We start from the raw sequence: 16,387 nt of genomic DNA, 5'->3' as shown, positions 1-16,387 counted from the left end.
AGCCCAATGGGAAACAGCTAAAAGAAACTAAGGCACAGTTCTGCACTTGAAGTGCTGTTGTATAGGGCAAAAAAATAGAATTTGGCCTTGTCAAATTGTAATCTTTACTATCTGACTCAAGCTTTGTTCTGGGGGGTTTTAGCTGTCACTTTTTAGCTGTTTCCACAGTACACGGCAAGATAAAAACTACACTTTAATTTTCTTTCTACCTTCCTGTGAAAACTTGGTCATACTTCAAATAAATTTATAAATTTAAGAAATAAAATGAAATGTGAGTGCATGTGTTTACCCAAGGAAAGTAAAACTTTCCCATCCCCTTGACAAGCCACCTCATCCCAATGGACCATGTTCTACCCAAAGGCACAGCAGAATTTTCCACTACTAGTCCTCTTTCTACCAGTAGTAATTTCAAGCACGAAGTCTAAGAGCAAGGCAATCCTTTCTCCAAGCCTTCAGTACTCTCCCTTTCTGACATTCAGTGAGAAAAGCAAGAAAGCCTTACAGGAGGGCAGAGGGTTAGGATACATAGAAAGAAGATGACAGGCCCAGGGCACAAAGGCCTATCGTCACTAGGAAAAAGTTTCTCTAACTTCTTGTAATCTGTGATCTGCTTTTGGCTCTTTCCAACCAAAACACTCCACTATCTCTGGGCTTGTTCCTTTGCCTTGGAAAAAAATAGATCTGCTACCATAAATTAAAAGTCAATACACTGTTATCTGGAACTAGTGATACAATCTAATTATTTTCTAGAACCATTTTGTTTGAGATGCCCTATGTCAGACATAAAGAATAAGTGTGGAGGGATCTCCTGCACTAAGTTTTGTCTGCTGACAGCTAAAAAAGCCTATTTGACCATCTTTTTTGTTCTCCAGAAGACAGTAGCAGGAGCATAGAAAATGCAAAAGAAATCATCTCTCTAATCTTAATTTCCATTTTCTTGCTCTGGAGAAAATGAGGGTGAAGGTTCAAAAGATGGCCACAACAGGCTCACATCTCACGATTAGAATCATAAAACCATAGAATCAGTAAGGTTGGAAGGGACCTCTGGAGATCATCTAGTCCAACCCCCCTGCTCAAGTAGGGTCACCTAGAGCATGTTGCACAGGGTTGCAGCAACAAGGACCCCTCCCCCCTTGCTGAAGCCTGGGTTTGAACCAGGGACCTTTAGATCTTCAGTCTAACATTCTCCCAGCTGAGCTACTTCAGCCCCAGTTAGATGGACACTACCGCTGCTTGTGATGACACAAACATCAAAACAGAGGGAAAAAAACATGAACATCTAAGATTCTGCAAGTTCATCATTACATCCTTATTTTTTTTTCCCAAGGTGCAACACAAAAGGTATGCGGACCATCAGCAGGTGTGCTTATAACCTTTCACTTCCCTGTGCCCTAATTTTTCTGAAAATATTGCTATCTGGCCTACAACTTTACTGAGCACAGATTAAAAGCTCTGAAAGCAAAGTTAGTTCTACAAAATCCCATACATTGTCATAACAGGGAAAAAAAAAAAAAAAAAAAAAAAAAAAAAAAAGGAAAAAGCTACTCACTTGGGGTTCACCTTTTCCCCCTTGTCTTGCAGTGTTTGAAGAACTTCTTCACCACTTAGCACCAAGCGTACCTTCTTATTCTCATGGTCAAATTTCACTAACATATATTCCACCTTTTGTAAATAAAAAACAAAACAAACAGTTAAAGAGAGAGTATTTTGTTCATGCACACACTCACACAATCTTAAGCATTAAGTAGAAAGGGATGCCAGATGTCAGGCCGAACTTTTTCATCTCTATAGGAGCTTAAAAGCAGTTACTAACTGAATATAGTAACTATAGCAGAACATAGCATAATTTGGTGCTATTGCTAATGCTTATTTCATTTCAAATAAATAGTTGAAATTTATTGAAGACAGCTTTGAAAATTTTTCCCTCCATTTCTGACTACGGATATTCCACAGAAAGACTCCTGAATTTTTATTTGCTTCTATGTTAGTTTATTTTTCATACACAAAAATAATTGAAACCCCATGCAGACTATTAATCACAAGTTTCTCTCTGATATGTCTGGAGTTAAAGTATCTCAGCTCAAAAAAAAAAATCTACAAACAAGACATCATATCAAGATCAAACATCAAACAAAAAATTATATCAATCACTTGCAGAAGCTATTAAGACAGATATGACAGATCATCATTTACACCACAGAAGTACATGGCTGTAGGAAACAGTGGCACTCCTGCTGTTAATGCTCTCCAGCTCTTGATATAGCACAGGGGTTTCCAATTCATTCTTGACTCAGTTTTACTTTCATGGCCTTTTCCCACCTTCCTGCTCCCTACCCCATCTCATCTCGCCCTCATAACCTCTGGTTTATTGTGTGTCCCTTCCCCAAGCTGCTACTGCTAACTTCCCCTTGCCCAACACCAGTGGAGAATGCAGTTCAGCAGCAATTAATGAAAGTGATGCCAATAACATATTACCGAGCTGAAGAAAAATGTTTCCCTAACAGACATCACCTGAAAATAGCCAAACCTGGAACATCCTCATTTCAAACTTTCTGATCTCAATTAGAAACCTGAAATTAGTACCCGGAAACCTATTTGGCAGTAGGCATGTTATGCTGTTTTAGGAGCTCTGAAAGACAAATCAGCTTCAAAGTATGATGTTTTGCATGCCAAGTAAAAGCCGAAATCATGCACAGAAATGCCACGCAGAGGTAATGGCTTTGCAAACTCCAAGCTGAACCAACTGAGATGCACAGTTCCTGTGGTTGGAGGCTTTCAAATCATGGACTCCTGCCTCTGAGGCTTTCGCAACTAGTGTAATGCAAGCATCAGGTTGTAGTTATAAATTCCAAAGCAGAGTCTTTACATCACACTATTCAGTTTTGTTTTGTGACATGGTCTAGACCTGGCTACATAAAAAACATCCACACCTAATTATTGATATCTACTATTTTGGTGTCAGGAGTTTAGATTTATGCAAGATGATGATTTTAAAGTTACAATGCATTAACTCTTAACAACTCTTTTTGTACAGAAATCAGATGTGCATTGTTTTCTAAAACACAGGAGACTTATGCAGCATTTTCCAACAAGCTGTAGACAGAACTGTGCGCTGCTCATTCTTTGATCAAGCCAGTGTTCAAGGAAGAGTTACTGCTAGCTACGGTGACAATGGATACAATCGTCCTCTGGGATTTGCGATTAAATCTAAATCCAGGAATGTTTGTAATGCTACAGAATTTGATTAGACAGAAATACTTGAGGGACTCACTAAGCAATTATACATGCTTAGAATGTTTTTTTTTTTTTTAAATCAAGTCTTAATCCCCTAATGAAGAGTAATGATGTTATTCCAGTTTCTGTGAAAGACAGCATTTCATGTGGTTTATTAATAAGCGATTTGAGATAACTAGACACAACAGTCAATCAGCATGCACGCAAGCATGATTTAGTTATTATCTAGTACTAGTCACTCTCAAGCAACACTTGACTCAGGTGTGGCAATAAAAAGGCACCTCTTTCCTACACCCAGGCTACCCTGCTACAAGCAGCGCCGCCTCCTCCTCCTCTGGCAAAACTGCAGCTAACACATCCTCACTTGATCCCACTCTAATCTAGCCAAGGTATGTTAAGCACACAGTTCTCCAAGTTGCAGAAGACAGATAAGCGACTGGGTATCAAATCTACTGTACTCCAAGCCTCCCTCCACACTGCCCTTACAACGCCTTCATGGATCTGCAGCAGAAGGAAGAGCAAAAGAATTTCAACTGCATCCATTGACTCTACAGATGAACATTTGTCCAGTGTGGCATAAATGTGTTATATTACTGAGATTAGCCTACTACCTTAAAAAAACCCTCCAAATATAACTACGATACACTAGTAGTGCAAACACTGTATTTCTCAAACTATACCACACAGAGTTTAAGTTTCATAAAAGAAAAATATGCCAAAAGCATAAAGAAACACTTAGCCAAGGAGGTAAAAACAAGGAAATCAAAATATTTCATTATTTGAATGCACTAGTGAATGCATTCCACTTATACATTCAGCTCTAGAAACAACTACTACTCTTGCCTCAGGAAACACTGACTAATTCTTGAAAGTTGTCTTAACACACAGAAGAGCTGTTATTAATTTTAATGAAAAAAGGAAAAAAAAAAAAAAAAAAAAAAACTTCAGCCAACAATTCCAAGTAACCCACAGAGGTTACTTGCCAACAGAGGGGCTGACTGAATAGGCATCCTTAAAGAATTTAATTTAAGCTCTTCAAAAGATTTAGCCTACAGCTAGAAAGAGAGAAGTTCACACATTTTTACATTAACTGCAGGTCTCCATTCACAGACTTCTCACATGCTTGCTTTTCAGCCACAATAAAGGTTGGAGAATTGCAGCCAAGCTGTAAGTATCAACATGCCTGGGAGAACTTCAGGAGCCTGAGAGCCAAACATATGGGGTTTCACCCAACATTTATAATTCATCGTTTTCCTGAACTCCTTTACAGTTCACTTTTCTCCTTAATTTTAACTAGTCTGCCTAGCAAGCAGCAAAATACAGTTCAGGTCAAATTACAGATGAAGAAAGCTGACAAGAAGCGCTGCTAAGTGTCTGCCAGAAAAGCACACCCTACCATTTTAAGGCAGGCAATCGCTTTGGACCTGGGTGTCCAGTGGGCATTCTGACCCTGAAAAAAATCATTTTGCTCTCATTTCTCACTCATCTCTTTCTCCACCTGCCACGCACTGCGACACTGGTGAGGGTAAAAGGCCGCCTCCGTTGCCTTGTGGCATCTCTCTCCAAAGAGGAGAGTGCACCATCTTTTGCCCAACCGATCTCTCCGGTCAGCACATGCTTGCCCAGCAGCTTGCAAAAATGCTGAAAGCACCTCACCAGAAGGAACAACAGCTTTGCCAGAAAAATTGCTAAATGAAAGCTGTAAATCCACACACACAAAAATAAGCCTAGAACTATCTTCAAAGTTAAATGCATTCAGAAGATTAATCACTTACAAAAAAAAAAGTGAGTATCGTAAATTTACTCTTGAGCCAATACAAAGAATAACTATTCTTTATAGGAATACTAGTTAGAATAACTATTAAAACAATATTTTATTTCTCATCTTCCTTCCTTTGAACCACTGACCTGCACTATACTGCAACTTCATAACGCTTCCAGGTGATTTTTACTCAACTGCTGTATCTTCTAGGAAAGAGACGTTATACAATAGCTTTTTGGCAGAACACTACCTAGAATGGTAGTATTTCATTTTGCAGGATTATTTTGCACAGCTGCCTAGAGAAAACTTAAGGCTTCTGAAAATTCTTTAATGTCAAATCTCTAAGTCCAACTGTGCACCAGACCTTGAATAACCCTCAACTGGGGAGGAGCCAAACCACTCTTCACATATTAGGCCAAATAGTTGTACTGAACTTGCCCAGCAACAACGAGAAAGACAAGCGTCTTCTGGAAAACGGTACGCATGTTTAAAATGACATTGAGCTCTAGAGTTCATGCAGTTTGATTTGACCATAATTACATGTATTCTTTCTGCATAACACACTACTTAAAGATGAAGTATCAGTAAAGCAACTCTTCAGTAGCAATTCTAAAAAGCAAGAAGAAATTAAGTTAAGGCAATACACATGTCCAGCACAGGATCTCTGTCCAAATACTTGCCTTTTGACACCTAGCACACATTCAATTAAAATCATTATGCTAAATACACTTGGAACAAAACACATGTTGTATTTGACTGCAAAATCCTGGCTCCAGCACTTTAGACAAACGCTTTTAAAATACTCAATATTTGCTGTGAGGTATTTGTTTTAGCAACATGTTCTGTATATAAAAATCAAAGTAAACATACAGTCTTACATTTTGGTAAATCCAGAAAAATGGTGCAGAGGAGGCCAAGATTATATAGCAGAGAAAAATAATTTAAGAGGAATTACCTGAAAATAAGCTATTTTTGAGAAGAGCATGCACACTGGTATACTCTTTACCTTTTTCACCCTCCTACAAAAGATACTGCAGAGACTGTTCTCTGCGTTCATCTTTTGCCACACTCTTAAGACTTCTACCCAAGACTGAAAAACCTGACCTTAAATGATTCACGGATCACTGCTGATTCCAGAAGAAAAAAAATCTTATTAATGTTTCTTTTGTATAACTCTAGCTACTAATGTTTTCACAGTGCAAATATTGCTGGAAGTACACAGAATAATAGTTTGAGTCACCTTAACGTCAGATCATTAGGGGTCTCTTTACATGTACTTTCCGTTTGATCTGGAGATTTAAGAAAGATTGAAAATTTTTACTGAGCACCAAACAAGATCACACAGCTTTTGTTTATTATTACCAAAAGTCAACACAACACTTGATGCAAATCTTTTCATATAGCATGTCTCACATATTTACATAACCACTAGAAAATAAAATCTACGTAAACTTTCTCAATAGTCTCAAAAAAGGATTTCATTAGCTATTACGCTCTGCTACAGAAAAAAAAAAGGAAAAGAAAGTCTTTCCTCATTTGTTGGTCATCCAGCGTATCATTAAAACGCCACATATCACAAAACTGATGTTTTAGAGAATAATAAAGTCTCAATAATCTGATTGCTCATTAAAGAGTCTCTATTGCAAGCCTTCAGCAGTAACACGAAAAAAGACGAATTTTTTTGCACGTATATGTACTTCTGATACACGCAAAACATAATGCTCAGAGTTTTCTAACGCAGTTATCTTCTCACCATTGCTGTGGTGAAACCGAGTCACAGTCCATAACATACCTTTAATGACAGGTTTAATAGCTCCCAAAGGAGGGTCTAGTCCTTGGGGGAGTCAAGTGTAGACGGAAACCAACTATGGAAACACAGTACAAGCCAGCTTCTCCGTGTCTCTTCAGCAAGCACCCAAATCACTTACTGGCACCAGGCAGAGCACGTCCACACTCACAATATTATGACAGATATTTTCTGTCATAGAAAGAATTAAAAAAGAAAGATCTACAAATAGCAAAATCAAGAATCAAATATTTTTCTCAAAAAGCTTAATTTTTTGATCAAACACATTTAAAGTAGCTAATTCAATAAAGTATTTATATTCTCTAGCTCTCTATAAAATTGACCTACAGAAATTATGTTCTAAAAACAAAAGAACACAACTGTCAACGTGATATAAAACATTAGTAAGTAAAAAAGTGAAAAACTTCCATGCCCTATTAAAAAGCATTGTAAACAAAGAAAATTAAGGGGATATCGTGGCTCTCAGCTAACGAAACCAGCCCTGGCTAAGTGTTCCTGCCTGTTCCCCCTCCCCTTTGCATACATCAGGGCTGCAGATTTTGTTCTTTTGCATGTGATACAGCATGACTAAAGGATGTCCTGTGCAGCATATACCACAAACCAGGAAGCAGGGTTACTAAAAACTCAATCTAGAGATTATAACCATTTGCATGCTTCTAAAGAACAAGATGTAGCACATTAAAGAACAAAGGATCTCTTCTTTGACCATTGCACTGTGTAACATCAGAGGTAATACTACATATATATATATATATATATATATGTGTGTGTGTGTATATATATACACACACATACAAAAAAGACTAGGATAATGTTAGACTTCTGCAGAGAAGCACAGATTTAAGACACTCACGAACTGATAAAAAAAAAAAAAAACAAAACTTATTCAACTGTGCAACAAGATGCTGCAAGCTTCTAATTAGCCTCTTGCATCAGAAAGTCAGAGAAAGCTTTCCTGTTCTCATTCTTCCTACTCAACCTTTTAAACACGGTTAACTGAAATAACGTATCTGCACAGCAAGGAGAAGAGGAAATCCTGTGGCAAAAGAGGAATTATATTGGAGTAATAAATTTAAAAAACCCAGAATGTTACAGTAATTAATTTAATCTCCACAAAAGGCAAGAAGTTCACTGTGAACAGAGTTATTTCTCCACCAAATATCTAAACTACATAATTAATGCTCCTCTCATTAAGACCTGATACTGTAGAGGAGGAAATCAATATATATCATGGGTAGGTCCCTATTTGTGACAAATTGTAGCTTATTTAACCCCCCCCCCCAAAAAAAAAAAAAAAACCCACAATGTGTGAATTACAAAAATACTTTCCAAAAACCATGTCACTATAAACTACCTGCTGTAATACCCAGTCTAGTTCTGCCAAGTACCAGTAGCATTAGACTAATGCGTTTTATAAATGAAATTCCAGATCAACTGACAGCAGTTTAAATAAGAGGAGTAAAAGCTTCCTAAAGCAGAAACATAACGTGAGTGGAAACAGGCACAGGAAAAGAAGTAAAGCAGAAGACCCACAGGAGGAAGAGGTAACAATCTTTATCCCAGACTGACAGAAAAGCAAAAAGAAAAACACACAGAAGGAAATGCAAATCTTTCAAAATCTTTCTTGCCTATTCCTGGTTCTCTGTGTTAGACTTCTCAAAGTTGTGTCCTCTTTCCAAGTCTCAGCTTTTGTGTTTTATTCAGCATAACGTGCCAAGTCTTACGGCTCTTACGTATCTTTTCAGATTTTCTTCCCTCTGTTTGTTTGTTCCCCTCTTCCACAGTCTGGGCAGTTTAATGCTCAGGAGGTAATCCAGACTAAACCATTGCCGCATTATCAGGCAAAAAGAAACTTAATAGAAACACATGCCTAGAAATCAGAAATTTACACAAATACAACCACTGGATCTGTTTTCTGTTTTCAGTGGTATTTGTAGAGCATTACAGATATGCACTATGTTTTAATCAAAAAACCCCAAACAGGGTAGGTCTACATTATATTTTCAATAGGATTACAAAGACCACAGTGAGCTCAGCACTGCCATGTTACAAATGCTTCCAGTAGTAGCACTTACTTACTCAAAGGCAGGTCAGTATTTCTGCACAACAGTCTAAGAATATCTTATGACCTGGCCACAGAAGAACTGAGGAAGGAAGTTAGAGCAAAATAATCAAGTCACTGGGGAGGTTAACACATCACACACATTTTGAGAGTTAGAGGCTTCAGATGTAATTTAGCTTAGGCTTTGCCTTAGAACTAATAAGGGGATTAAGAAGCGGGGTGGAAAAAGCAGTTTTGTGACTGTCAGCCAAAGCATCCAGAGAAGACACAGCAATAAACATGAGAACTCTTCAAGGGCAGCTGCCTTGTTCAAATCAAGATTTGAAGAGTTTTATTTGCATGCACCAGTGAGTTCATTTAGAGATCCCTACATCTCGAGCAGTGTCAGCTGATGGACATCATACCTTCAAATCCTATCCCTGAATGCAGCTCCACAAGTTCGAAGGAAGCACTGTATCTATTTGTAAACAAATAATGTCATTGTCCCTCTCTGCCTCCAAGCTCTATTTGACTGAATAGAGAGCATGAACACGCAGACACGTGACAAATGACCAAATCACTCACGAGTGCTGCTTTTCCTCATGTGGCAAGCAGGCGAATACACCAATTAAGACAGCTACCATTCAAATGCATTCACACATGCTGCATTTGGCAGGGAGCCATTATGAGGAATTTCTGCATGAAAGAAATTCAAAAATACATTCTGTTTGGGGAATTTTAGGGGGGCACACACTAAAAATGACTATTTTAAAGTAATGAGAGCACAAATGTTGAAAATGTACACTTTTGTAAGATTTGAAACTACTTTAGTGTTTTTATAAGCGTGACATTCTAATGAAAAGCTGAAACAAGAAAAAAAAAACCCACACCACACAACTTCTGCACATCAGCCTATTGCAGCAGCCTGTGCAAACTGAGACTGTCAGTAAGATCATTCCTCTTCACATTGAGGAGGAATAAATCCCAAACTCTAAAGAGTACAAGTGCTAATACTAACTAGCCACCTCTCAAAATAATTTCTAAAGATCATAATATTAATGAATAACTAGTAATTTGGCTGAAATTTTTAAAAGATTTATCATTGCCAGCTAGGAAAATACAACTACTTACTTGGTTTCCAGTTTATTTACAACATATACAATTAAAAGCTATTAAAAAAGTTTCAGCTGAAGGTTAAAGAAACTGCAGATGAGCCACTCTGAAGGTACTGGTGTACATGGTTTGGATAGAAGGGCATATATGCTGCAGCATGAGAAGTTTAAAAAACACTTTGATTAAAAACAAAGGAAAAAAAAAGAAAAAAAAAGAAAACCCCTACACACTAAAATGTTTTTTCTTGTCATCCGTATGTCTGTCTGAGCTTCAAAGACCTCAAAGGATATTCTATGCCAGGGTACCTCTGGACTTCGCAAAGCAGTGATTTTAAAAGGACATTTGCTACTTTTCCTTTTCACTAGCTTACCCAAATTCCTTGTAAAATGAGAAAAAATGAACACTTATCCTGTTACATGATGTCCTCTGAACCTAGTGCTTCTTTTATCACAAAAGACGACTCTTTTATCATTTCTACTTAAATGTTTCCTTGCATTCACTTTTTTGCCTCTGAGTACCTTTCTTATATTTTAGAGAAGAGACAACCAAAACTTGATCTTATAGATGGGAGCTGTACCTACTTTATACAGCAGGTCAGCTAGACTCATCATTGTTAAAAATTAATCTAGACTTTGTTTCCAGTTTTACATGAGTAACACACATCAAACACGAGCATCTTAACTTCGCATCTGAACTCAAATCGATTTCCTTAAGTTGTAGCAACTATTCACCAATCTAAAATTCTATAGACATTAATGCATGTTTCACTGATGATACCAGTTTCACAATGTTGCTGTCCTGAAAAAAATAACTCATATATATATATATATATATATATGTATATGTATATGTATACACACATACCATACAGGATGTAAACACCAGTAAGACATGAGTACTGTAGCTTGTCCCTGGAAAGAACCATTCAAAAGGAGAAAGTGATTTTCACAGCCCATCCTTTCATTAGGGAAAAAAAGAAAAAGCTTTGGAGTGAATCAACACATGGGACTTTCTGGTAAGAAACCCACAGCCTCTCTTCTTGCAGCATCCAAGAAGAGCCACTTTGTTTTTTGCATTAGGAACGGCTGAGCAGGAAACACTCATTTAAACTCATCATAACCCAGCTATTTCATTCCTCTGACTTGTAAACAGTGCAGTGGCACATTTTTCACACTGCCTTATACAATTAGTTGTCAAATCTATTTTGAAGACATCCAAATTTCACTTTGAGTCCCCACGAAGAAAAAGACTCTTTAAAAGCTAGCATTGTATTCTATGCCACAGCACTGACGGTGGCAAGACTTGTATGCAACAAAAGGATCATTATGTCCAATTTCTCTAAGCAAGGTTGGGTAAATCAGACTGAAAGTATACGTGGATGAAACAGCAAATAAAATCACCATGTTTTGTCCATTTTTGCTTTCTACATCCTTTCTTCTGAATGGAACTCTCTTCAATATTCCTTTCTCATCATTTTCATAGGCAGAAGCAGCTTCTCCTTGTTCTTTATTTTTTATCCCTTTCAATTTTTCCATTTCCAGCTTGTCTTGTTTATATCATTCTTCACAGTCCAGATGGGCATTCAGCCCAGAGAACAACTAACCTGTCCCATTTAACAGCAAAATAGACTGCAGGAAAACTTAAAAACATCCTCATGCACACACACATACACACACACACACGTAGTGTCACTTTGTACACTCATATGCACACAGAGCACAAAGTCATGGAGCAAAGCGTAGGCAAGAGCCAGCCATTCTACTCTTCTGATACGTGTGTCCACGTTAAGCTGCAAAGTGAAATTTAAGCAATGTCAGTCAGCTAGAAGAATGCAATCAGCAGACAAGAAGCTCTGAACAGCACAGGAGACTGGTAATACATTAGCACACAAGAGAGCTTTCCAGGAGAAAAAGGGGGAAGCAGCAGAATATCCTTTGCTTTACTGACATAAACTCTTAAAAACTGCTACTGCTAACATATGAACATCTGCCAACCTGCACAAACTACCTGTTTGCTTTCTATGCCTCCTACTATCTTTGCTACAACTCTAAGCAACAGAACTGAAAAAGTGCATATTTTTGTATCTGCTGCACAAGCACAAATTCCATGACTTCTACTCTGAAATAAAACACAAAGAATAAAAACACACAACGTTAGATGGGGGAGAATGAAAATACAAGGAAAATATGAGACAATAGTGGTGAACATGACAAATAGGGGTCTCCCTGCAATATCTAATGGCTGGACAAATTTTGGGGGTAGGAAGGTGAAGATAACAAGAAGAGAATGTTGTCTCATTCTCTGTGAGGGAGAATGAGATACTGCTGTGAATGTTTCCTGTTTTCCACCCGCAGGAGAAGCCTAGCATAAACAGAGAGGCTGACTGACAGTTTGAAAATAAATGAGGCAGAAGGATGATTAAGAGGTAAAGGACTTTTACCTGTAAAAGCAGGTACATAGAGTCCTTTAGGAAGAGTTTTCTAGATAAGTCTTATTCTCCCTTATATTCAAACCTGTGGGCCTTCTTTTTGCTGCAAGGCCTTGACGGTTGGGTGTGAGAAGTTTACGGAAAGCAAAGAGCCAAAAAGAACTGCCCTGAAAAAAAAGACAACAGCAATTTATCTCCTCGAGTTCTCCTAATCCTGAAAACAAGATAGCTTACTTCCTCAAGAGGTAGCAGAAACAACATTTTGCCTTTTCCAGCTCTTTGGTCAGGGGAGGACGGGAGCCGTAGGGAATACTACCACCCTGTTAACACAGGTTGTGATGATGGCTAGCTTCTTTCAAAACAAGTGCCACCACACTGCTCTGAATGTTAACACTTATGCCTTAACATTTTGGTCTGATGTGCAGCGACTGAAAGCATGTAACTGTTCCCCTCAATTTCACTCGCAGTCAAGGGGACTGGGATCCATAATAGGTTACAAGCATCCTAAAGGACCGCCATAGTTATTGTAATGAGTCTTAGAACACACAATATATACATTGTACAATACATATAGCAGAGTCCTGTTGAAACAAGGGGGAAAAAAAAGCAATGAGTGTTTTTATACTCACAAACTCTGCTGCTTTTTCACATTGGAATTATCTAGATGGGAATAACATTTAAAATACATTTGTCTGCACAAAAGGATAAACTCACTATGTGCTAAGCAAGTAGATTTTTATTCATAGGCATCCCTTAAAAAATTAAGTACAAAACTATCTTTCACCCACTTGGTCTGAGAAACACCTTGTGAATACAAGGGTAAATTCATTTATTCTGATTTCATCACTAACATTCATATGAGGGCTGTCGTCTCCATTCTTGATTTCTATCCTCAAAAGCTTTTAAGACTATAAAACATCTCTCAGGCTAGGACTTCCTATATGAAGGCCAAAGTGCACAAAGGGCTTTTTTGGAAGGGTGTACAGCTAATTGATTTATCTAAGCTGCATACAAATGTGGCATCCCTTTCTAATAACTAGGTATTCGAAAGGAGAAATCAAAGACAAATATTGCTTTTCCCCACTCGTCTATTGGCAGCATAGTCAAAATAAGGTATGGAGACAGGTATGTTTTCTGTTGTACAACAAAAGCAGACTGGCAACAAGTATCTGGTACATTAATACACTTTTAAGTGCTGTGTTATGTAAGAAATTGCATAATACAGAATAAAGACAAGTTGCCACACCAGAGGTTATTATCATTTACTAAAATCACAGGTAGATCATCCGAGTTACTTGACTTTCTCCAAATATTTACAGGCATTTCAAACATGGCTCTTACCTCCTTGTCAGAAACCATACTGCTCTTTAAATTCTGCCTCCTGTCACTAGGCATGACAAAAACAAATTGTGCTTCTTCCTAAATATAACGTGCCACCATTTACCAAGTATAAAAACATGCTTCAGTAAGCTCCCATGCCAAAGGGACAAGAAGCTCTTGGGGTACAGTTTTACTGTACATCTAAGGTTACCTAATGCCATGCTTACCCAGTGCTGCTTACCGCAGCACTGACTGCTGCGAGGGCCATTTCTGCTGCCCCCCCTCCTCCATGCATCCCAGTCACTTTACCCACACTAACAACAAACCTGCTGGATCTCACAGTGAAACAAACTGTGGAAGCTCTGCTAAGAGAACTAACCATCCTAAAAAAACAAAATAGAAGGAAGTTTAGTTTCTTGATCCTGCGTATCCAAAGCCAATGCAAGGCAGGCAGAAAAAATGAGCCTTGAGCAAGGAGAGGGAAGCCCAAACATCCAAACATCACACTCACAGACAAACCTTAGCAGCATCATGAGATCTCACCTTAAGAAAACAGGATTGGAGCAGGAAACCTCAGAGACAACACTGAAAAATACATCCCACCTATTAAAGATCCTTGAAGAAACTCTCAAGTAAAGTCTCAGCATAACAGAGAGAATCCCTGTTCCCTATCTTCCTGAACTTATGTCTGTTTACAAGGGACTTAATATAGCAAAACAACCCTTGTCTGCATTACAGAGCCTCTGCAGCCTTAACCGCAGCACAGACTGCCGCTGTCCCCCATGTACAGGCTGCACATGCCAGCAGAAGATGATGCCTGCCAGGATAGCTAGTACCCCTTTCGCACACATCACAGGCTAAGATAACAAAAGTTCTTTCCTGTCAGCATAACTTCAGCCATGTCAGAGATCTAGGGACACAGAGATGTCAGCCAGCAACATTATGTATACGTGTGTGTGTATGCGCATGTGCGTGCATATATATTTATATACATGCATATATTTGTATATGTATTTATACACACACATATATGTACATACCCACAGAGGTGTGTTTAAGCTTTCTGAGTCTACATAGCTCTGCCTGCAAAACCACGCAAGGTAGACTTGACGTGCTGGCTGTACCACTTCCTCCATGGAACAGACTACAGTAGCAAAGCCCCCTCACCCTTGCTGAAAGAAGATGAGCTCCAGCACTTCCCTTGCTAGTTTACATGCAGTATGGTAACATTTACTCCAGAAGAGAACCCATTTTAAGCGGCCAGGTCTCTCAAGGCGCACAACAGGAACAACGCTTTCCTCTCGCACAGAGCGTTTGCGCACAGTTTTTACCACCACACAGTTTTCTCACAAGTGTCCTTGTAGTTCAGCAAGGGACCAAAGCACAGGACACGGACGCGACTGACAAACCCCCGCGCTGCCTGTGCTACGTTTCTCAGCTTCCCTGCAGTTACATCGGATACCTAGGTGAGATGCTGGACCACATTTGCACCGTGAAGGAGGACGGGCTTCCAGTTCAGCGAACTGCCAGCCAGGCAGCTCTCCATCCCAGGGGACAGCTGGGACCTTAGCTAGATCCTTCGCTAGATCCTAAGCACCAACGCAACGGCGAGCCTCTGCTCAGGCTGGGATGCAATACCAGCAGCACCCGGATAAAGTTGTGGTCCTCAGACACAAGCACCTGTGACGAAGCTCGGGTCACAACCCCCGCGACCGCCCCTGCTCGGGTGGGGAGAGCCCCTTCGCCCGAAGCGTGGCCGGCTCACGCCCGGAGCACGAGGCCGCGGCACAGGGGCCAGGCGCGGACGCCAGGGCCGCGCCGCAGGGCCTCCTCCGCCGGGGAGGCCGCCCGGCGAGGCGCGTCTGCCGGGGCCGGGGGCTCGGCCGGCCACCCCGGCGCCAGGGGCCGCCGGCTCCCTTCCGCTCCGCGCCGCGGGGTTAACGCTGCGGCCGCAGATCGGAAGCAGAAGCGTTACGGCCTAACCAGACCCCGCTTCAGAAACAAGCGGGCCGCAGGGGCCGGCGGCTGCTCTGGGCGCGGCGGCTCCGGGGGACGCAGGTCCTGCGAGGCTGGCGACGGCCCGCTCGCAGGCGCCCGACGAAAGCCCTGGAAGTTATTTTAGCGGTTAAAAATAATAATAAAGATAAATATAAAGAGCAGGGGCAGCACGGCTAAGCAAGCGGCGGCAGGACGGGCTGGGGGGGGGGGAAGGGGGCATCCAGCGGGCAGCGCTGAACTTTCCTGCCTCGCTGCGGCAGCCCGGCCGCGGCGCCCGCGGGGGCCGGCGCGGCTCGGCGCGGCCCGGCTCGGCGCTCACCTCGTCGCCCCACTTGAGCACGTCCTTGTGGCGGTCGCGCAGGGCGCGGTAGATGTGGAGGAACTGGAGGATGCCGTGCTTGCGCACGTGCTCCGCGTGCCGCCGCGTCTCTTCCCAGCTCAGCGGCGAGCCCTGCGACAGCAGCCCCATGCCGGCCTCGCCTCGCCTCGCCGCGGAGGAGCGGAGCGGAGCGGAGCGGAGCGGAGCGCGGCGGCGGAGCGGCGGCTGCGCTGCGCTGTGCGCTGCGCTGTGCGCCGCGGCGGTGGCGGCGGCGGCCCCGGCACGGCCACACGTGACGGCGGCAGCGCGTCAGCCCGTGACTCAGCACTTTCCGCCGCCAGGCCCCGCCCCCGCGCTATCCTCCG

At 41.1% G+C, this 16,387-nt stretch overlaps 1 protein-coding gene across 2 annotated transcripts in view; it reads right to left on the bottom strand.

Annotated features, from left to right (window-relative positions):
- The window catches only part of GCLC (glutamate-cysteine ligase catalytic subunit), a 37,124-nt gene extending 20,858 nt beyond the window's left edge, over positions 1 to 16,266 (bottom strand). The window contains exons 1-2 of one of the 2 annotated variants that reach the window (XM_062572925.1): positions 16,023 to 16,266; positions 1,550 to 1,662 (exon numbers count right to left, since the gene is read on the bottom strand). In XM_062572925.1, the coding sequence (XP_062428909.1) occupies positions 1,550 to 1,662; positions 16,023 to 16,172 (263 nt within the window). In that variant the 5' untranslated portion in view covers positions 16,173 to 16,266. Of the gene's footprint in view, positions 1 to 1,549; positions 1,663 to 6,788; positions 6,950 to 16,022 lie in introns of those variants that run through there. The other variant, XM_062572926.1, reaches the window with a different exon arrangement.
- Between the last annotated feature and the right edge of the window lie 121 nt (positions 16,267 to 16,387).

This window comes from Rhea pennata, chromosome 3, assembly GCF_028389875.1.
Source record: "Rhea pennata isolate bPtePen1 chromosome 3, bPtePen1.pri, whole genome shotgun sequence".
NCBI lineage: Eukaryota > Metazoa > Chordata > Aves > Rheiformes > Rheidae > Rhea > Rhea pennata.
The sequence above is the reverse complement of the archived record's forward strand: the minus strand, read 5'-3'. Positions and strand labels throughout refer to the sequence as shown.